The sequence below is a fragment of the Haliotis rufescens genome, unplaced genomic scaffold (assembly GCF_023055435.1).
Source record: "Haliotis rufescens isolate VD_foot unplaced genomic scaffold, xgHalRufe1.0.p SCAF_6, whole genome shotgun sequence".
NCBI classification, from domain to species: domain Eukaryota; kingdom Metazoa; phylum Mollusca; class Gastropoda; order Lepetellida; family Haliotidae; genus Haliotis; species Haliotis rufescens.
In genome coordinates, this window is record NW_025964334.1 from 31,472,751 (window position 1) to 31,493,058 (window position 20,308).

General features: G+C 39.2%; 1 protein-coding gene across 3 annotated transcripts in view; it reads left to right on the plus strand.

Moving 5' to 3' along the window:
* The window catches only part of LOC124119165 (trichohyalin-like), a 26,902-nt gene extending 14,243 nt beyond the window's left edge, over positions 1-12,659 (plus strand). For all 3 annotated transcript variants that reach the window (XM_046481587.2, XM_046481585.2, XM_046481586.2), the window contains exons 2-3: positions 3,126-4,000; positions 5,320-12,659. In XM_046481587.2, coding sequence (XP_046337543.1) covers positions 3,160-4,000; positions 5,320-7,325 — 2,847 coding nt within the window. In that variant the 5' untranslated portion in view covers positions 3,126-3,159 and the 3' untranslated portion in view covers positions 7,326-12,659. The remainder of the gene's footprint in view (positions 1-3,125; positions 4,001-5,319) is intronic.
* Positions 12,660-20,308: the final 7,649 nt, after the last annotated feature.

The window sequence follows — 20,308 nt, forward strand, 5'->3', positions numbered from 1 at the left end:
ACACCTACACTTGATGTTTGACATTGTAGAAAAGCACAAGTTCATTGATTGTATTTGAACGTTAGGATGGACGGAATTGTAGATATAAATTGACAATTACTATTTTAAATGAGACCAAAGGAATAATGTACACATAAGTTTTGTGGAAATATTGCAATTAATGAAAATGACAATGAAACTCGGCTATGAAACTACTTTGTTACAGTTGGTCTTACAATACATATGACTGCAGAGAAAAGGTATTTCTAGTTTACAGCATAATGAAGAAAAGCACCAACACAAGCTCGACAAAGTCAGTTTGCAACAATGAAATTACAACATCGTAGATCGATATGCATAAACATCATTCATGACATATCAATGAACTCACCCCCAGGTGACCCATTCGATAGTTGGGACTATCGGTCCGAAGTCACATCAGTTACCACTGAAGTTGATTTGCCTAACAATAATAATGACATAAATACAGTACTAGAAAACGATATTCAGTTTGGCACAAATGGTACAATGGCACATCAATAACGATGACTAAATTCGTTATAATAAAACAATCCTGAGAATTAAAACGTAAATATTATGCATCGCCAGCCATGGCTAAACCTGAGTATGTTTACATTTCCTATCATGGCCGTCGCAACACAATGCGTTGGCAAAAGGACGTAACTCATGTGGGCTAACACGCACTCGAGTGAAACAAAAGGACTGCGCTTTTGGCGCGAAATACCGTTCACTGACAGCGATGCGGAAATCACATATCATGCTCTATATACTTGGAATGTGCATAAAAGACCAAATAAAAGGAATAAGTATACATGGTTCTACTTAAGAATGAAATTATAAAGCGGTGCCAAGTCATGATTTGCCATACTTCATATAGATATTGCAAAGTTGCCACTACGGACCAATGTACTTTGGTCGGCCATTGAACACACGCACTACTCTATTTCTATCTCTATAATTCTAAGAACATGTGAAAAGACTAATAAATCAAAACAATGTTTCTCAAAGTCAAAATACTTCAATATATATCAGCTCAGGGGGTGTACTTACGGTTGGTTATCGAGAAGAAAAGTAAATGCACGAGAGCGATTGTCGTCTGCTACCTGCTTCGCTAGAAGCTTGGTGCACGTGCCGTATCTCGTGACGTAGGTCGTAAAGATAGTTTACAATAAGACATTATTTTTTATAGAAAGAGGACTTGACTTAACATGGAATTATAATTATGAGAAAGTTAAGTGAAAATTACGAAATATAGTAAGGAAATGTATAATCTGAAAGTTGCAAACTTCCGGAATTCGCCGAAGATTAACAAAGTTTACGTAGCTAATTTGGTCACTTCAAACTCTCTTCACACAGGTCTCAGACGTTTACCACTTCGGTGAAACTTGCGAGCACGTGTATGGTGCTGAAAAACCTAGAAACATAATCGGGGTGATCCGGGATTCGATCCCACAATCATAAGTTTCTGGCGTGCCCAAGGGACGTAACCCTGAACAATCGCGGCTTAGACATATGGGTCACGCATGCCCCCGTAAGGGTATTAAAAGAGTTCAAGAAGCTATTGTTATGCATGTTGATACTATTAGGTAGGTTCATATTAGAGGTATGGACAGAGCTACAGATAAGCAGCATATTTGTGTAAAATCCCCCCCCCCCCCCCCCAAATATTCAAAACCCAATTACTTTCAATTAACTTGCGTACAGAAACGCATGCCTTTAATGAAAAACTCAAATGTATAAAACCAGCAATGAAGCTTTTTCAGCATGCGTACAAAGGTGCTAATTTCAGAAACACAATAACGAACTAATTTACTTTCTGGGCCAAGCCTATATATTTAAAACAGTTATATACATCTAAAACATTATTTCATTTTTTATAAATCTTAAAATGTTCCCTAATTTTGGGGAAAACCCAATAGAGTGATGAATAGATGAGTGAGAAAAATATTGGTTACCCAATGAAAAATGTAATAACCCAATTAAAATAGAAACCATGGAGTAAAAACTCAATTGCTCGAAACATTATCTGGAGCTGTGGCTGGATATTATGGACTCAGATTTGTTTAACTTGGACATAGACATTCATTCACACACACATCCGCTCACTTTCTGTACTAACACAGAAGAAGGTTTAATATGGTGACATCAAAACATAGAAATGTTGTACATATTAAATCAAGATCACTGAGCAGCAGAAGTAGACATATCTACATTAGCTAGTTCATGGTATGACATCCACTTGGTGGAAACTGGACTGGAAACTGTAGATAGTTAGCCCCCTTGCCTCAGGAAGATGGGTTGTAAAGGAAACTCAGTCATCATGCTTATAGTTGTTTTCTGCAGATCAGGGACATTGATGTCCCAGTTGTCTGAGTTGGGTTTGAATCCCGATTTGCCATTTATTTGTTCTAATGTTTGTCAGCACCATTTCTGTGCTTGTGGGTTTTACCAAAATGATAGACATCTGAGAACAGCTTCACTTTGGGCTTTCCTCCCACATTAAGCTTACAAGCCGTGACATAACTGGAAGACTGTTAAAAGCAGTGTTAAACTCAACTCACTTACTCACTCGCTCTCCCACTCTCCCGCCCTAGGTCTGATAGTTTGCAAATACAAATAAGATTGTACTCATTGCATGGACGTTTATGCCCATACTATCCTAAGGTTGGAGGGGGTAAAATATAAATTGTTTTTGAAATAATTATAAACAATTACAATCATAATCCTGCATTGTACCTGTGAATGCTTTCCTTTGCTCATGGTGAAGTCTTTTCTGGAGCAAGTTAGAGAGAACATTTTAAGATTCCATAACAGATTTCAATATTTTTTACTGGTTGGTAAGGCAGACAAAACTGAAATAACATTTCAAACATGCATTTTATTCGTGTTTGATGAAACATCTGAGAAATGCGAGGAAGTTTGTTAGTGTCGTGTTCCTAGCATACATGGGACAATGGGACTAGTGTGATAGCTTAATGGTTAAAGGGTTTGCTGGTCACACTGGAGGCCTGAGTTTGATTCCCCACACGGATAATTTCTTTTTGAAGGCCATTTCTGATGTTCCCAACTTTGATATTGATTGCTCACATGAATAAAAATAATTACATCCCAATTATTTGTTTCAGATTGAATGACCATGACCACCATTAGTGCTGTGCGATGAGCTACGTCAGCCCCAGATCTCTGAAGTTACTCGAGGATATTGTAAACGAGAGTGACAACACATCAGGCGCAGGGTATGACGACTTGGTGGAGAGCTCCCACCAGACGGCAGATCTTGACAGTAGAGTAGAAAACATGACTGAAACACAGGCTGACAATATTAATGATACCCTCAACTTCTTTGAAAAATTGGAGAGAGAAAATGGACCTGTATCCAATGGTCATGTTCTTAATGGTCATGTTGAGAATGGAATAACAGAGGATCATTCGCTGGGCATTGCAGAAGAATCAGAAGACGAGTCGTACACTGTAAATGAATTCAGTGAAACCACTGCAGACTCAACTTTTGAACATGATACTAGCTCTAGTTCACAACCTCAAAGACAGAGAGGTCGTGGAAAAAAAGTGACTCACGAAAGGGATTTTAATCAGAATTATTTATCAGCTAAAACTTCCTCTCTGCGTGAAGGGAGCACTGATAGAGACTCTGCAAGCGATAGAATCGAGACAATGAGCGACAGTGGGCGTGTAGGGAGACAGCAACGGAAGCTCAACAAACGGGCCCAGATGCGTGAGTTCCGGCCAATCGGCTTGGAGCCGTTAGAAACTGCTGAGCAGAGGCTGGAGCAGAAGTATTCTGAGTTGCAGCAGCTGGTGAGTGGGCAGTTCGTGGAACAGAAGGTTGCACTGACTCACAATCACATCCAGCAGATGGAGCTGCTTCGACAACAGTATGCTATTGCCAGCCATGGACTGCCGCCCTCTGGAGTGCTGGTGCCACGGAGCATGCCTGCCCAATACCGGAACAGCAGCTTTAACAGACGCAGGGGAGATAAAGGTGATGAGACACAAACTAGTTTCTGTTGTGTGTTTATCATTAGTTATATTTTGATGGGAACCAGTAGGGTAGCTCATCACACCAAAGACCTGGGTTCGATTCCCAACATGGGTACAATGTGTGAAGCCAATTTTTGGTGTCCCCCGTCGTGATATTGATGGAATATTGCTAAAAGCGTTGTAAAACCATGCTCACTCACTCACTCACTATTTTGACTGACTGACTGACTGACTGAGTATGGTTTTACGCCGCTTTTAGCAATATTCCAGCAATATCACGGCGGGGGACACCAGAAATGGGCTTCACACATTGTACCCACTATTTTGATGGTTGAAGTGCTTGGACAACTTTGAATTGTGTACCTGGGCTCTTTTCTCATTCTTATTTCATATTTTGTTTGATGTCATTTTGACATAAGAGGGCACTGGTGGCCCAGTCATTTAGGGTGCTGCAATTCCCTGTGCAGGGTTGCATCCCTTGGGCACACCAGGAACCTGTGCTCGTGGGTTGCACCAAAGCACCCTGAGACCTGCATCATTTTGGACTTTCCTCAAACATGAAGCTTACATGCTGTGATATAACTGGAATAGTGTTAAAAGCGGTGTGACGCCTCTCACTCACTCACTCACTCACTCACTCACTCACTCACTCACTCACTCACTCACTCACTCACTCACTCACTCACTCACTCATTACATGTCTATAAGAGAAGACATATAGAATATAAAGTTCCTGCTCTTTATTTGCAGGGGGCACGGGTGGCCCAGTCGTCTAAGGCGCCGCAATTCGCTGTGCAGAGTTGCGTCCCTTGGGCATGCTAGAAACCTAGCTATGATTGTGGGTTCGAATCCTGGTTCGCCCCTATTATGTTTCTAGGTTTGTCAGCACCATACCCGTGCTCGTGGGTTTCACCGAAGTGGTAAACGTCTGAGACCTGCATCACTTTGGGCTTTCCTCTCACATTAAGCTGACATGCCTCAATATATTACTGGAATACTGTTAAAAGCGGCGTTAAACCCAACTCACTCACTCTTTATTTGCAAGTCATCACTAACATCCGATCCTTTTTGTTATGTTATGTAATAACCTCTATGCAATGATAACAGCTGTATTTGTTTGTGTTACTTCATTATAGGAAGGTAAGTAAATCTGAATTTAGTGTGAACCTTGATTCATCATACCAGAACTGCATTACAAATTCTGTTCATTTGGTCACACTGTCAGTCATGGGAATTGTGTTTTTGTGTTACTTTTTGCAAAATTGTTTGTGAAACATGGGAAGTTTCCTTTAACATGTTTGACATGTGATCTCCTTACAGAAAACCTACAACACCCTGCCAGTGAAGACGATGCATACAACACAATAAGAACTCTTCAGACAACAAATGCAGGTCAAAGAAGGTCAAGGGCACGGAGTGCAAGGACACGACCTCTATCAGCCACAAGAATGAATCAGAATCGCTCAACATCTCGAGAACGACAACGTGAGAGGACGCCAGATAAGAGACCAAATACAGCTAATGAACAAAGTAAAGATAGAAGCAGACCAAGAAAGAAATCAAGAAGTAGGTCAAATTCTAGAAGTAGGTCTTCATCAGGATCACCAAGACAAGGTACAGACACCTTCTTGAAAAATACAGAAAACGAGTTTGTAAAAGATTGGGTCAAAAGGAAAGATCTGGAGTATCGTAGAAAAAAGGCTGAAGAAAGAAAGAGAAAAAAGCTTGAAAGAAAGGAAAAGATTGAGAAACGAATAGAAAAAGAAGAAAAATATAAAGATTCCAAACGTATTGTGCAAGAGTGGATGAGACAGAAGAAGAGAGAATCGTTTAGAAGAAAGAAAGATGACAGAACCGTTCGTAATGATGAGGCATCAAGAAGAGCATATGAGAGAGCTAAACAGGTGTCTGGTATTCATGGCCTCGGGGTGAATAGACCGATGTCTGCTCCAGCCCCTATCAGAACAGAGAGGTCCAAACTCCGAATACAGAGACCAGGCACAACAGTTGAAGAGATGCAAGAACAGATGGTACGAGAGGCAATCATTGGCTATATTGAGACGGAGGCACCTGCAGAGCTCCCCCTTAATGAAGAACCACCATCTTCACCTTTAGCTGAATCTGTCCAACCAGAATTTCCCCAACCACCTGTCACCAAATATGTGTACCGACGGCCTGTTTTAGGAAAAGTTAGATTACGTATGGGCAAAAATCAGAAGGCCCCAGAGGAGACTAAGCGAGCTCCTTCGCCTGGAAAGAGGCCTATGGTAAGGCCTCTGAGTAAGGAGGAGATTGAAAGAAACCAAAGAGTATCGTATGATGAATGGCTGCAGGTGAAGAGAAAAGAAGATGAAGAGAAGAAGAAAGAAATACACAGACAAAACGAATTAGCACAGTCAGAGCCCAAATATGAAAGGCCCATTCCAGAACTTGTTCAAAACGCAGAAGGTAATGTTTTGCAAGGTAGGGCAATTGCACAGAGGTATCCTAGAGGACGGGTTCTCAGCCAGGAAGATCAGGAAAACATACGAGAAAATGCTAGAAGAAATAAGCAAGTTCGTTCATTTGAGGAAGAAATCAACCCCACATTTGACATCAGATCTGAGTCTCCTGAACAGGCTCTGGATAGAATAGCCAAAGATATTGTTAACTATGTTTTGAAAAGCCTCAGTAGTGATGACGATGAAGTAGAGGAAGGGGAGGGTTACTTTGAGGATGAAGATGAAGGAGAACATGAGGGCTTGGCTAATCTTCATGTACAGGGATCAAAGGCACCTATGTCAACTAGAGGACGACCAATGTCAGCTTCAGCTGCTGGTATCCCTTATCCTCAGTCATCCAAGTCTCCACGTCGTCCAACCTCAGCTCAACCAAAGCCAGGCTTCACATGCGATTCATCACCAAGGGTACCTTTTCCACCAGAGGCAAGAGCGCCCATGAACCATGTTCAGAACAGCATGTTTTCGGATAGAATGTGGATTAACAGTGATGGAGGGGAGAGGCCAGAGCCTCAAGGATCTGATGAAACAGACCCAAGAGGGTTGATTGATGGACAGCATCGGTACTTTACTGCCGCGTATGATAATGATGATGATGGATCGGCTGCTTTGGATCCAAGCAGTATGACATCCAGCAAGAAACGTGTATCCTTCTGTGAAGAGACAACAGTGTTTGATGAGTCTGAGGTAGAGGAAGATCTGGATGATTGGGATAATCTAGAAGAAGACTCTGCTGACCTGCAGAAAGCTCGGAGTCTGCTTAACTTCATGGCTGACAATGCTGCTTCAGAGGGAGGTGTTGACATCACTGATGAAGTTGATGTCTGATCACGTGTGAGACATGAAACTTTCAACCAGATGCATAAATACATATCTGAGGTTACTATCCAGACACATTATTCAGCCTACTTAGATATGTTCATATGAAATAACTGTGATATTGTGCTCACAGTTGGAAGATATTGATGCCATGTGGTATCCTGGGGCCAGAAAAGTTACAACCAACAGCTTCTGGAATATGGCAGTATTGGAATTGATTGTATCATAAGCTGTTTTATACAAACTATCTACAGCACTGCAGCAGATGCAATTTTCAGATAAGCGACCAAAAACTGCTCATTGTGGAGCAAATCATTTCTGATTATGTACCAGTCAGTTAAGTTTGTTGTCATTAGGCAACTTATTGACAACAAAATCCTGAATTATATTTGTCATGGCTGAATATTTACACTGTTTAAAGAAGTGACTTTGGACTTTTCAGTTGTACAAAGTAGATGTGACCCTGATTCAATACGTGTACTTCCCAGACCACATGCATCCCTCTGTGTTGCTAATGCAGGTTGTCGTCTTGTGCTACGCTTTCTACCACCCTGCCTTAATTACATGTTGGTGTGAGCTGGCATCTGTGGAGGTATATAATTCTGTGCTGAAGCTGTCACAAACAAGTGCCATTCATGAAGTGACCTGATTAGAATCAGCAGCAACCAGTTTGTCATCAATTTGTTTGAACATCTCAATGGAGTGTAGGTCATGTTTAGATGGACTCGAGTCCAAAATGAAGGATTTGAGTACACAACCAGGGGAGATAACTCATGTCTTCTCTCTAACAGTTAGAAACAAGGAATAGAAGTGGTACAGTGTCTGGATGCCTTTTGACTTTGATGATGCTGAGAGATAAAGATAGTGTCAGTTGTGTGGCATATTACCATTGAAATTTGGTACTCGAGTCCATGTCAATTATTTTAGCCTTCACATTTTACTCAAGTGGAGTCAGAGAATACTATATGATGTCGCATCAGCAATATTACCGCCACTTGCGGCGAGTTTAGCGTAACTATGACTATGGAACCACTTCTCATAATGCTATCATTATAAGGATGTTATACACTCTGTGATACTCTGCCCAATTTGCATCCTTTATATAAGCATGAGTGTATATATATATATATATATATATTGTCAGTGAAATAGATGTAGTCTGTTTATGACCTGTTATTTTTGTTTTTGTATTGGAAAATATTCCTCAATGAATCCGTCATGACCAAGGCATAGGTCCATGGCAATGTTGCTGTATTAGGACAATTGATAGATGAACGTCTGTGATAAAGCAATTTGCTTCTTCAGTATTGGTTAGAGTGCAGCTTACAGCAAAAAATGTGTATATACAGTTACTTCCGATAAAAAGAGTTTCCAGTTGTCTCCAGCATTAACATATTCACGTATTAGCACCCTGATCTAATAAGTGCCCTGACCAATTTTTAGACCAATCAAGTGACTAATCTATATAACAGCACCCTCCTGAGACCGAAAATTTATGACAGTCCATATTTTGTCTATGTTACTATTTTTTACGTGAAAGCAGGAGTGTGCAAGGGATGTATAATTGCCCAGTAACTATTTATCCAGGTTTTAGTTTCATTGACATTTGGAACAGGTTTGTTCACGACCACTCAATCTCCGAACACAAATTTAAAACATTATATAAATGTTTTTAACAAGCGCCCCTTTGTCAATATTCTAAGCTCCCAGGGTGCTTCTTACGGCGAATACTGTAAATGCTTTTCAGATAAACTGTTTTCATATCCTATGGAACCAATAATTAAGCCATGCGTACATTTTGTGGTTAATGCAAACACATGGCATTGCTGTTGAATTGCTCAATTGAGGCCATTGCTATACTTTCCTAGGGTGTGTATAAGATCTAGTTCTCTTTAACACCAGAATGTTTGTAGATTCAGGATTCAGCAGTTGTGTGTATATAAAATGTTTCCTTGTTTATGTTTTATTCCTGCTTAGTGGAGTTTTTGTAAGTGCCTTTTTACTCATTTTGTTGAATCTTTCCTGCCATCTTTGTATTATGGGGAGCCATGTTGTCAAAGCTTGAAAGATCAGCTGTGAACTTTGTAGCATGATACATGTTATTCCACTTACTCTGGCCCTAACCAAGAAAACAGTATCAAAATAGACAACATACCTGGTAATGTTTTGGGGGGGGCTGGGGTGTTTATTTCCATCAAAGTAGGTTATAAACACATCAATTTTTGATGACATCATTTTCAGGAGAGACCATGCTCACAAATTCAAGACTAGATGTTGTGATTGGTGATTTGTGTCCAACTGAGACAGCCATTTCTGTGTAAGTTGGGTAAAGGTCACATCTAGTTTGACATATACTGTACAAAAAAGGTAAGGGATCATGAACATGTTTGGGGATATATTTCCAAAGTTGTGTGGTCAGTCTCCACTACAAACTATTCCCCCAAATATTAATGATCCTCTACCTATTTTGTTCAGTATATACATCATAACATTTGATGTGTGTGTTTTGAATGACTTGGTGGGACTGCCAATATTGGCCCAAGCCTGGTCCCCCTTTAAAGGATAATGGTTGACCTATACTGGTACCGATACTTGTTGGATGAAAGGAGAGTCTATATTATCGGTAAACGTTTCAGCGTTCACAGAAAATGACCTTTAACGATAATGGCATTTGATTGTTTTTTCAACATTGTATGTCTTTCTAGAAACTGAGGATAGTGCAATTCCAAGCTCCATTTCACATGTCTTGTCCAGCTCCTAGGCCATTAATATTGTAGATCACTGTATGGATGGGTTATATGTTCTTTGAAGTAAGGTGAAAGTGTACAGTGGGGAAATTGAAATAATGTTGAATTTGAAGAAATATAGTTTGAGATTTGCTTTATCGGTTTCTTGGTTCCACATACTGTCCTATTCTAAACTAAATTGTCAGCATGCTTCAAAACATGACACATGTACCGGTATTTGCTATTTCAGCCTTCAAGTTTCTGTGGAAATTTCAACAAAAGAATTACTATTAAGATTTTTTAAACATTGAGTGATGTTATTTAAACGACCTTTATGTGGCTTGAGAAAAAGAGAAGCTTGCTTATATTTGTGAAGCTTGATTCAAAGAAGCATTTTTGTGCAAATGAGATCTGTTCAGTCATTTGTTTTCATGTTTATTTTATTCTGATATATGATTGTAAACAAAGCATTTGAACAACTATGAAGTAGTCCGTCCATTACTGTTAATGACTATTTATTATATACAGAACTATATATATATATATTTAGACAAGGCTTTTACGTTTTTATTGCTTTAGTTATTTTAGCATTAAGTTACTGGTAGTTTTTTTACTTGGAAGTTTAAAAAGATACCCATTACATTATTATTAGTAAAATAGTGCCTTGATTTACTTTACACAACCAGAACAATGTCCCCATAAAAAAATAAGAAATTAATTCATGAAACATGTACGATATGAAAGTTTGGCTTGGATATTTTGATACTGTTGCATATAGCTGAAAGAGAAATTTTGGAAAATTAAAATCACAAAGACCTATATATACAGTTGATTTTGGCAACATTCAGAAAGAATTATTCTTGACGATCTGATAAATTTGAAAGGAGGACATTGATAAAACTGGTTTGAATTTACTTATTTTCTTAGGGTAGGGTCAGAAGTTCATATAATAGATTGTGAAATTGTCAGATGTACTTGTCACACTAAGGTTGGGCCTATTTGTACCCATCCTCGGCGATCCAGTGTATTATGTCTCCAATCTATTATGTTAACATGCATCCATTTGCCAACATAGCATTATTTTCAAAGTGACATCACCAGCTTCATTTCTCCTATCTCTGGGGGCAGTCGGGTGACCTAGTGGTTAAAGCGTCACGCCAAAGACCCGGGTTCGACGTGGGTACAATGTGTGAAGACCATTTCTGGTGTCCCCTGCCGTGATATTGCTTGAATATTGCTAAAAGTGGTGTAAAACCACCATACTCACTCACTCACTCACTCACTCATTCTCCTATCTCTGACTTAGCACAGAATTTCTGTTGCGTAGGAGCTTGAAATCAGCAACCAACCCGGTATGCTTTATTATGCATATTATCAGTTTTAGACACCTCTTCTAAACGTGAGTTGGGCATAGATCTAGTCAGATTCTGTCTCACTCCAAACAAGACCTTGCTGTGTGTAATTGACTAAAAAAAAATGCTCTGTATGATTGTTTAAGCAGGAAATGATGTCTGCATGGTTGTATTTGAGAAGGCCTGATTAAATCATGAAGAGCAATGTAATTTGATTTGACATTTACTTTTAGTGTCTTGTCATACAAACCGAAACTCAAAACAAAAAGTGGGGGCATGGGTGGCCCAGTTGTCTAAGGCTCTACGATTCGCTGTGCAGAGTTGCGTCCCTTGGGCACGCCAGAAACCTATGATTGTGGGTTCGAATCCCTGTTAGACGCAATTATGTTTCTAGGTTCGTCAGCACCATACCCGTGCTCGCGGGTTTTCATCAAAGTGGTAAACGTCCGAGACCTGCCTCACTTCGGGCTTTCCTCCCACATTAAGCTGACACGCTGTGATATAACTGGAATACTGTTAAAAGGGGTATTGAACCCAACTAACTCGCTCAAAACAAAAAGTCCAGGGTATTGATCATAATAGAATTGAGACAATCATACACTGGATTACCCAGGATCATTTGTATCATCACTGAACATGTTTGTATTTTGCGATGATGGTAATTTTTGCAGTTTGTAACATATATGTAATGATGCTTCCTGCGTATTGTCCTAAGTATCGGTTTTGTTCTTCTTCTGTTTAAACTATTTATAGTAACATGTTGAGTTGTCAGACTCAGGCATGTCTTTAACAGAGATAAATACTACTCAAAAGAGGTTAAGGAACACCAAATTTTTTCTAATGACCAAAGTTAGTCTGTCATGGCTGGTGGGTATTGCAACACACCCTTCCAATTGTGAATCTACTTTTTCTCAGTAGTATGTATACATAATTTGGTTTTGGTATTGAACAGCATAACTGAGCACTTACAAACCTAAAATGACGAAACAGTTTTGTTACGTTTTGTCAAGATGTGACTATTTCAGTTTCAACATCTGAGCCGAGTATGTGTCAGGAACGTGGTTACTATCTCTGTAGTGTGACAAGTACAGATGCATATTTATCACATAATTCTTGTTTTACACTATTGCTTCGCCAAGAGACATTATTATGTTAGAATTGTAAACATTGTTTGTCCCATCAACAAATTGTTATTTTTCTAAATTAGGAAATTAGTGCTTCTCTCAGAGGAGACAAAGTTGACATATAATAAAATATTAGATATACCTGTATGTTGTTGTCTTCCACATTACTAAGCACAGCTAAAGAATCTTGTCCAATGAGAGGTGAGATACATTGTTATTGTTGTTTAATGCATCACTCAGCAATTTTCCAGCTATATGACTGCGGTCTGTAAACAATTGAGCCTGGACCAGGCAATTCAGTGGTTGACATCATGAGCATCGATCTATGCAGTTGGGATACTATGACCTGCATGTGTGTGTATGGCTGCTTATGCCGGCATTCTGTTCTGTGCTGTGCTGTGCTGAAATACCTTGCCACAGTTTAACATGGATACCCCACTCCCATATTTTTACATCTATATCAGTGTCACATGTAAATAAGACTCATAACAGACTCCAGAAAGTAATGATTGGCACAGATGTAGCATGATGGCACACAATAAACCAGGGGTCCATTCCACAAAGCTATCGCAGCGCCAAGGTGATCGTAACTCCTATACTTTAACGTAGACTTACGACTGTCGTATTACTGTGATCGCTTTGTGGTACGGGGCCCAGGTGAACTATATCCACCCAATCCTTGTCATTCATCTGAAGCCAAGCATGGGGTATTTCTTCTTCCTAACTTCACAGCCTGAAATATATCAATGCTCTTGATATCAATCACTAGATTGTTTGGTCCTGACCCGATTATTTACAGACTGCCGTCATATAGCTGGAATATTGCTGTGTGCAGTGTAAAACAACAAACAAACAACATGAAATATATCAACACTTTGAACCTTGTTGGGACCTGATCCCAAACTTCATCATTCTTGCAACAAGCATGATGTACATTACGTCAACCATAGCATTAAATTCCGTGCTATAGAGGCCTACCGAAATGCATCTTCCCAAGACAAGTGTGTCCACTAGCCTATATCAAAGTCTAGTTTCTACCCTTGCCACAGCAAGGCCTTTTCTTGGCCCAACCCTGGCGCCACCTCGCGTAGATCACAAGTTGTGCCCCTTGTCATAAAAATGCGATATTCAATCATCGCTGTTTTTATCTCGTATAGCTTCACAAAGATGGCAACTATCATAGGCGACAACCTAGTCGATCAGATATTGTGAACATTTGCGATTTTATCCCAGACACAAAAGCACAGGCAATCGTGGGGGGAGTTTAAAAGATGACAAAGACATTCGTGTCAACAAAGACAGGTAACGGTAAATCACTTTCATACAAAGGTGTACCAGTCGTGGATGTTGATTTTGTGAAACATTCTCAGATTGGACTATTGATATGTGCCATAGTCCAATCATATTTGGCACAGGAAAGTGGGCTTGATGTGGCAAGGGTGGAAACAAGACTTTTATAAAAAGGCTAGTGGACACTCTTGCTTCGAGAAGATGCCCGAACAGATGTTGCAGGGATCTAGTCGGGGCTGGAACACACACTGAGTGTCCTCAGTGCGTGTACAGTACTTGCTTATCAGAGTGGGTGCTTTTCAACAGTATTTCAGTTATAACACAAGCTTAAATGTTGGAGGAAAGCCCCGAGTGTTGCACATTAACACTTTGGTGAAAAGCCACTGGTACTGTACACTGGTATGCATGGTGCTGACAGACCTAGAAACAATCAGGGTGAATCTCCGATTTGATGCCATGATCATAGGTTTCTGGAGTTCCCAAAGAACGCCACTCTGAACAGAGAATTGCCTTGGATGACTGGGACATTCGTGGCCCCTATATCATATAGTGCGAGCACCACACCCTTCTCAGTGTGCTGATGGACAACACTCCTAGATGCTTCAGTGGTTGATAGTATACTTTGAGCAACCATTCTTGTATTCTGATACAAACAGACCCGTGAACATCCGGGGTAGAATAGGTCTTTTTGCCGTAAAAGGCGACTATGCTTGTTGTAAAAGGCGACTAACAGATTGGGTGGTCAAGCTCGCTAACTTTGTTGATGCATGTCATCGATCCCAATTGAGTGGATCGATGTTCATGATATCAATCAATGGATTGTCTGGTCCAGACTCCATTAGTTACAGACCGCCGTCATATTGTGGAGTGTGGCGAAAAACAACAAACCAGCCAACCAATCTGATACAAACACATAAGAAGTCAACGCTGAATAACTACACAATCACTCTTTGATTTGTTTGTTGATTAACACCACACTCAGCAATATTCAAACTTCATGACAGCGGCCTGTAAATGATCACATCTGTACCAAACAAGTGGTTGATAGCATGAGCAACTATCCACATAACAGGGACTATGATGTACTCCAAGGCACCACCATATCCATCCAGTTGCCTTGTACAACAAGCTTAGGTAACTGGGGACCAATTGTAACCCGGACTCCCACTGCGGTGTCACTTCAAATCTCATAGTCTCTTTAAATCTTTTATACCGGAAATAACACATAGTACAGGGGATCTATTATGCCCTGTCATAGCATTGTTTCAATGAAGACTAAACCAACATCAACAATATCATCATTTATTATCACACATTATATGCAATATAGTTCATTCCAAATACTGTCATCTGGCGATATAGTTGTCATACATACCATAAGTAGCAATTACTATCTGACTAAATTGGATCATTTACTCCGAAACAATACCACTCTGCAAGATCTGATAACACCTAAACAGGAGGTCCCCGTCAGGTGAACTTTCTAATCTGCCAATCAGTGTCGAGGCTTCAAAATTCTCGTTACAAGTGAGCCCAACATTCAAACACATATCTGATTTCTGTATCTCAAAAAGGAACATAATCGGGGAGTTCTGAATGCAAAAACAGCGGAGCCATTATATTTTTGTGGATAATGTATGTGAGACCAATGGCATTTACATAAAAAAAACGTACTATAAAGGGTAGATTTGTGTTCTGTGGTGGTTTTCTTTGCCAAGATTGAAATTTTCGAATCGAGGATAAAAAGGAAATGAAACCAAAATTGTTTTAGAAAGCGGACATATGATAGCTGAAGAACCCATGTATCCTTAATTTAGATTCAGAGGTCAAAGTTTGATCAGGGTTCACCTGAAGCGACCTCCCATGGAGACCTTTTCATGCAGAGATATTTCTGAGTAAAAGATCTGGGTCCACTTGCACAAAGCGATCTCAGCATCACAATTATTGTACATCCTTAAGCGATTGTAGGCTAAGATCATTGTAAGCTACAATCGAAACTTACAATTGGTCCGGACCAATCTTAAGTAGCTTAGATCGTTGTAGTCCCAGAATAAACTTGACAAAATGGTGTGCAAGACTTGGTCTGTTTCAAACATAAAACCTGCTATACGTTCCATCATTGCCTCTTAATTTTGTTAAACTTTATGATTCAAATCGACACTTCAACAACATGAAGTACGCACCACAGATAAGAAATGTTGTTAAATACGATAGTTAACCACATAACTTTCAAGTCGATAGCTAAGAGTACTATTCCCACCCGACACAATGCTGAAAGAAGAGTGAAACAACATACCTTTTTGCTAAACAAGAATAAAAACCTAAGTAGTCTGCAAGCGATTTGTAACGTGGAATAGGACAATTGTATGGTGATTGTAAAGTTGATTGTAGGCGCCTAAGATCAATTGTAACTAAGATTGTTCTGTGCAAGTGGTCCCTGATCTTAATGACCTTGCATTTGAATATCATAACCCAATATAATGTATTTAAGATAGGTGAAAAATAAGTTCACACTTAATGAGTTTCATCAAACAAGTACACAATACACATTATCTTTATATTTGAAATAAGAAATATTAGTTAAATTATGTCACCATGGACACTGTGTATAAAATACAGCAACTATTCATTTTTTAAATATTGACTTTTAACCAAGCAATCCGCTCTGCATCAGTTGAACTAGAGGTAGAAATGAATTGTTCCCAAGTTACCTCCCTTGATAAGTGAAGCTGTCAAAACGCTGCTCTCCAAATGTTTTTGTGTGTGTGGTAAGTCATAGATGAAGGTTGCACTTATCTCCCCTGATCATCATAATTTAATCTGTTACATATGCACCTGAAAGCAACTACAGGTTTAATTATTTACTTGGTTAAGTGACAGTGGACATGACAGATCATCTTAAGGACATTTTCTTTCATTTTCATCTCTGATGCTGAGAAAAGTAACTGAACAAACAGACATATATTTAACATGATGCATACATTTTGCACAAATATAAGTAAAATGGCGGACAGATTGTAGACAATCATAACTTTCATGAAACACACAAGCACAGGTATGGTGCGCACATATCAAAGATTATAATCAGGGCAACTCAACCCAACACTCATCTTCTCGATCTCCAGGGCTTGCATTTTAGTAAACCTACACCAACCCCTGTATTAATTCCCATGGATCTTGCAAATCTCAAATTACCCGTCTTTGACTCCCATTTGCCAATTTGATTGGCAACGCTACTAGGTCTAATGTACCAATCAGTATGCAAGTTACTAACAAGCCTCAGTGATGGGTTGGCCAATCTCAATGATTATTATCAAGTTTGCAAGAAATTCAACATTGAAAACTGACAGACATGCAACAGAAAGCCCAAAAAGTCTTTTTGATGGAAAGGATGTCTACACGTCCATTAAAACTGGTGGTGCCTTTGGTTTCTAGTTACCTCCCTTATCCTTTCCCTTTGCTGTATGTCGACGTTTGATTGGTTGGTAAAATCTTCATGAAATCAAGGGCGGGTAATTTGTGATCGCAAGAACCACCGGAACAGACCCAGGAATTAGAGTAGTTCACAGAAATGCAAGCCCTGGAGATATAGAGGATGCCCAACACAGCGATTTGCAGCATCTTGGATGACTGGGGCCATCAGTCCCCTTGTAAATATAGAGGAACTAGGACATGATTAAATAATTCATACAAATGCAGTTATGATTTGATTGTCTCATCAATAATGATGATCAGCAATATTCTCCTTATTAATATCAGTGATAATATACCGTAATTAATTCTGAATAATTTCCCATGGGAAATCTAAAGTGAGAAAAGATTGTGACTGGTTTCTGTCGTTACTTTGTTCAATTATATCCTGTTACCATGGTTACTCTTTCTGTTTCAGTGATAAGTTAAAGGTGAAAAATCAATTGCATGAGAAATGAAACCTTTTTTTCTATGATCAGTTCTTTGCACAAATTCTAATAAAGAACAACTCAGTTTTTCACCATTCATTTAATGACACACACCATCAATCATGACCTAACCGTTTGTGCTTACCAGATTCCTCCAAGTGTAGAACAGTGGCAATTCTTTCTCATGAAGACTTATTCTTGGTTGACTTTGAGCTGCAGCATTTTTATGACATGAAGATATGGATTCTACTCCCTGTCTAGACCAAAAAGTCTATTGGCAGCAGAATCTGTACATTGCTGGGACTGCTCTTCTTTTTTTCCAGACAGCAATAGTCATGTATCTTTGTCATTTGTTTCCAATACAAAGTAACACTCCCATGAAAATATTTTGAAAATTGAAGCGTTTACCTTGAAGTAATGGAAATTGACCTTTATTTATCTATCTTCAAGAATGCCTACACATCTCTACTGTAACTGTAACCTTGTTACCGAAATTTAATTGAAACTAGTTACCATGGTTACCAGTCCCTAAAGTTTACAAAGGAAGTACTATACTTACACTTAGACTTTATGGCAAAATAGTTCATTGACAGGGCAAACTGGTTGATGATTTTTAATCTACAAAATAAAAGGAGAAATCTGGTAGCTGAGAAAACATTATTTAAAGTTTTAACAACTTCAATCTGAGTCAATATCCAACAGGTTTCTGTTACTTGCCTAACAAGAGTACCCGGTACTAGTAAGTCAGCTGAGGAAGAACTTTATGATTATGAACCTGCCAAGAGAGAAAATTAAGCTAAGCGTCAGGCTACCGTGCAGGTGCTTACTTCGAACACTGTGAGTGAATTAATGCTCCAGGTTTCACTGTCTTCTTAGTGTTTAAGAACAATGTGTCTCCCACTGTAGATACCTATATGTTACATGTCACAAAGATTGTTAGTACTACGCCAATGAACAGACAGTACTTGACCGAACTGAATAAGTACATATCCATAACAGAACATCTACATACCGGTAGACTGTGACACTGATACTGGCCTTCTACATGTAGTCTGGCTGATAAATGAAACAGTCAGTATTTTGAATATTTACTCAAAATGTGTTTGCAATCACTTCCAGTTCTGTCATGTGAGTTCACACATATACATATATTTCTCTCACTGGAAATCAAAGTTTGTCCAGAAAGCTCGCGACATGGCCACAAGGCAATCTTGGCATCTCATGGTGACTGCTGACACAGCGACTTCACACACATCAGTTTGAAGGGGATGTGACACATTGTAATATCTTGATTATTGATCAGATCGTCTTGACTAAGTGTTGCAATTTGTTTGAAGCAAAGCAAGTACATAATAGTAGTAAAAGTAGGTGGAATCTGGTTGGTCAATAGGAGGGATATAGAAGAGACATAACTCGAAATAGACACTGGTGGTGCTATGATCTTGCCCAGAATTTCCAGCCTAGTTCGGCAAGGATGGAAACTGGACTTGTTACCTCCCTTCCCTTGGGAAGATGGGATGTCAAGGAGTAATGTATTAAAAAATCCAACCAATCTAGACGTTCCTACAACAAACATCAAAAACATTATTGACTGCCAAGGGACCAGTTGTTCAGATGACCAGAAAGGTGATGAGGAATATTATTTTCATTGGCACTGATACATTACACTCGCCATCATAAGACCTTTCCCCCTTCACAAGCCATGTTTGCAATGTAGACACATCTCTGTTAAAAAGAAACATTCTACTGTATATGTGTGTACCATTGTCAGATACTGAACATGCAAATGATTGAGATTGACATTTATGATTTAATATGCAAGACACACCAGCCAGATGAATTTCAGTTCCAACATATGAACTGTAACAATTCATAACATTTATACTTCCAAAACCATTTGTTAAACAGACTTAATGGATCAGACAAGAGAACCATGAATGTGTCATCAGCATGTTCAGTGCTAAAATACTCCAAGGCTGTCATAAATGCTAGAAATATATATTCTTACCCAAAAGAAACGGATATTCCTCTCCAACAGAACTCTGAAAACGCTAGAAATTTGTATTGTTCACCAATAGAATAGGATATTCTCAACCAATAGAACTGGATATTCTTAACCGGGAGCTTAGAATATACTGTAAATCTGGAAATTAATGCGTCTCCAAATTAATACGACTGCTGACCCCTAGCCAAAAATGTGACCCAATATCAATGCGACTCCCCCCACCACATTTCCAGTGAAATTATACATATCCTTACCTTAATCCAATCAAACAGCAAATAGCACCGCTTATTAGCACTGAGTAGAGCACTTCCGTAAAAACAATAAACAGTGTTTTCCTAAAAAACAACACACAGTTTATGTTTACTCTGTTAACTGGCATTAAGGAAGTTCAAAGGCAATAAAATAATTGAACCAACAACAGTTCACTGATTGATAATGAGGAGAAAGTGTCAACAAGCTTGACACAAGTGGGTGGAACTCTTGACCCCAGCAGTGATAAGTCACTGGATGCCTATTGTGTAATTCTTATTCTTTGATTGGCATATACTTGTTACAACTGCTGCTAAATAAACTGTGTTTGTGTTTATATCTAAGTT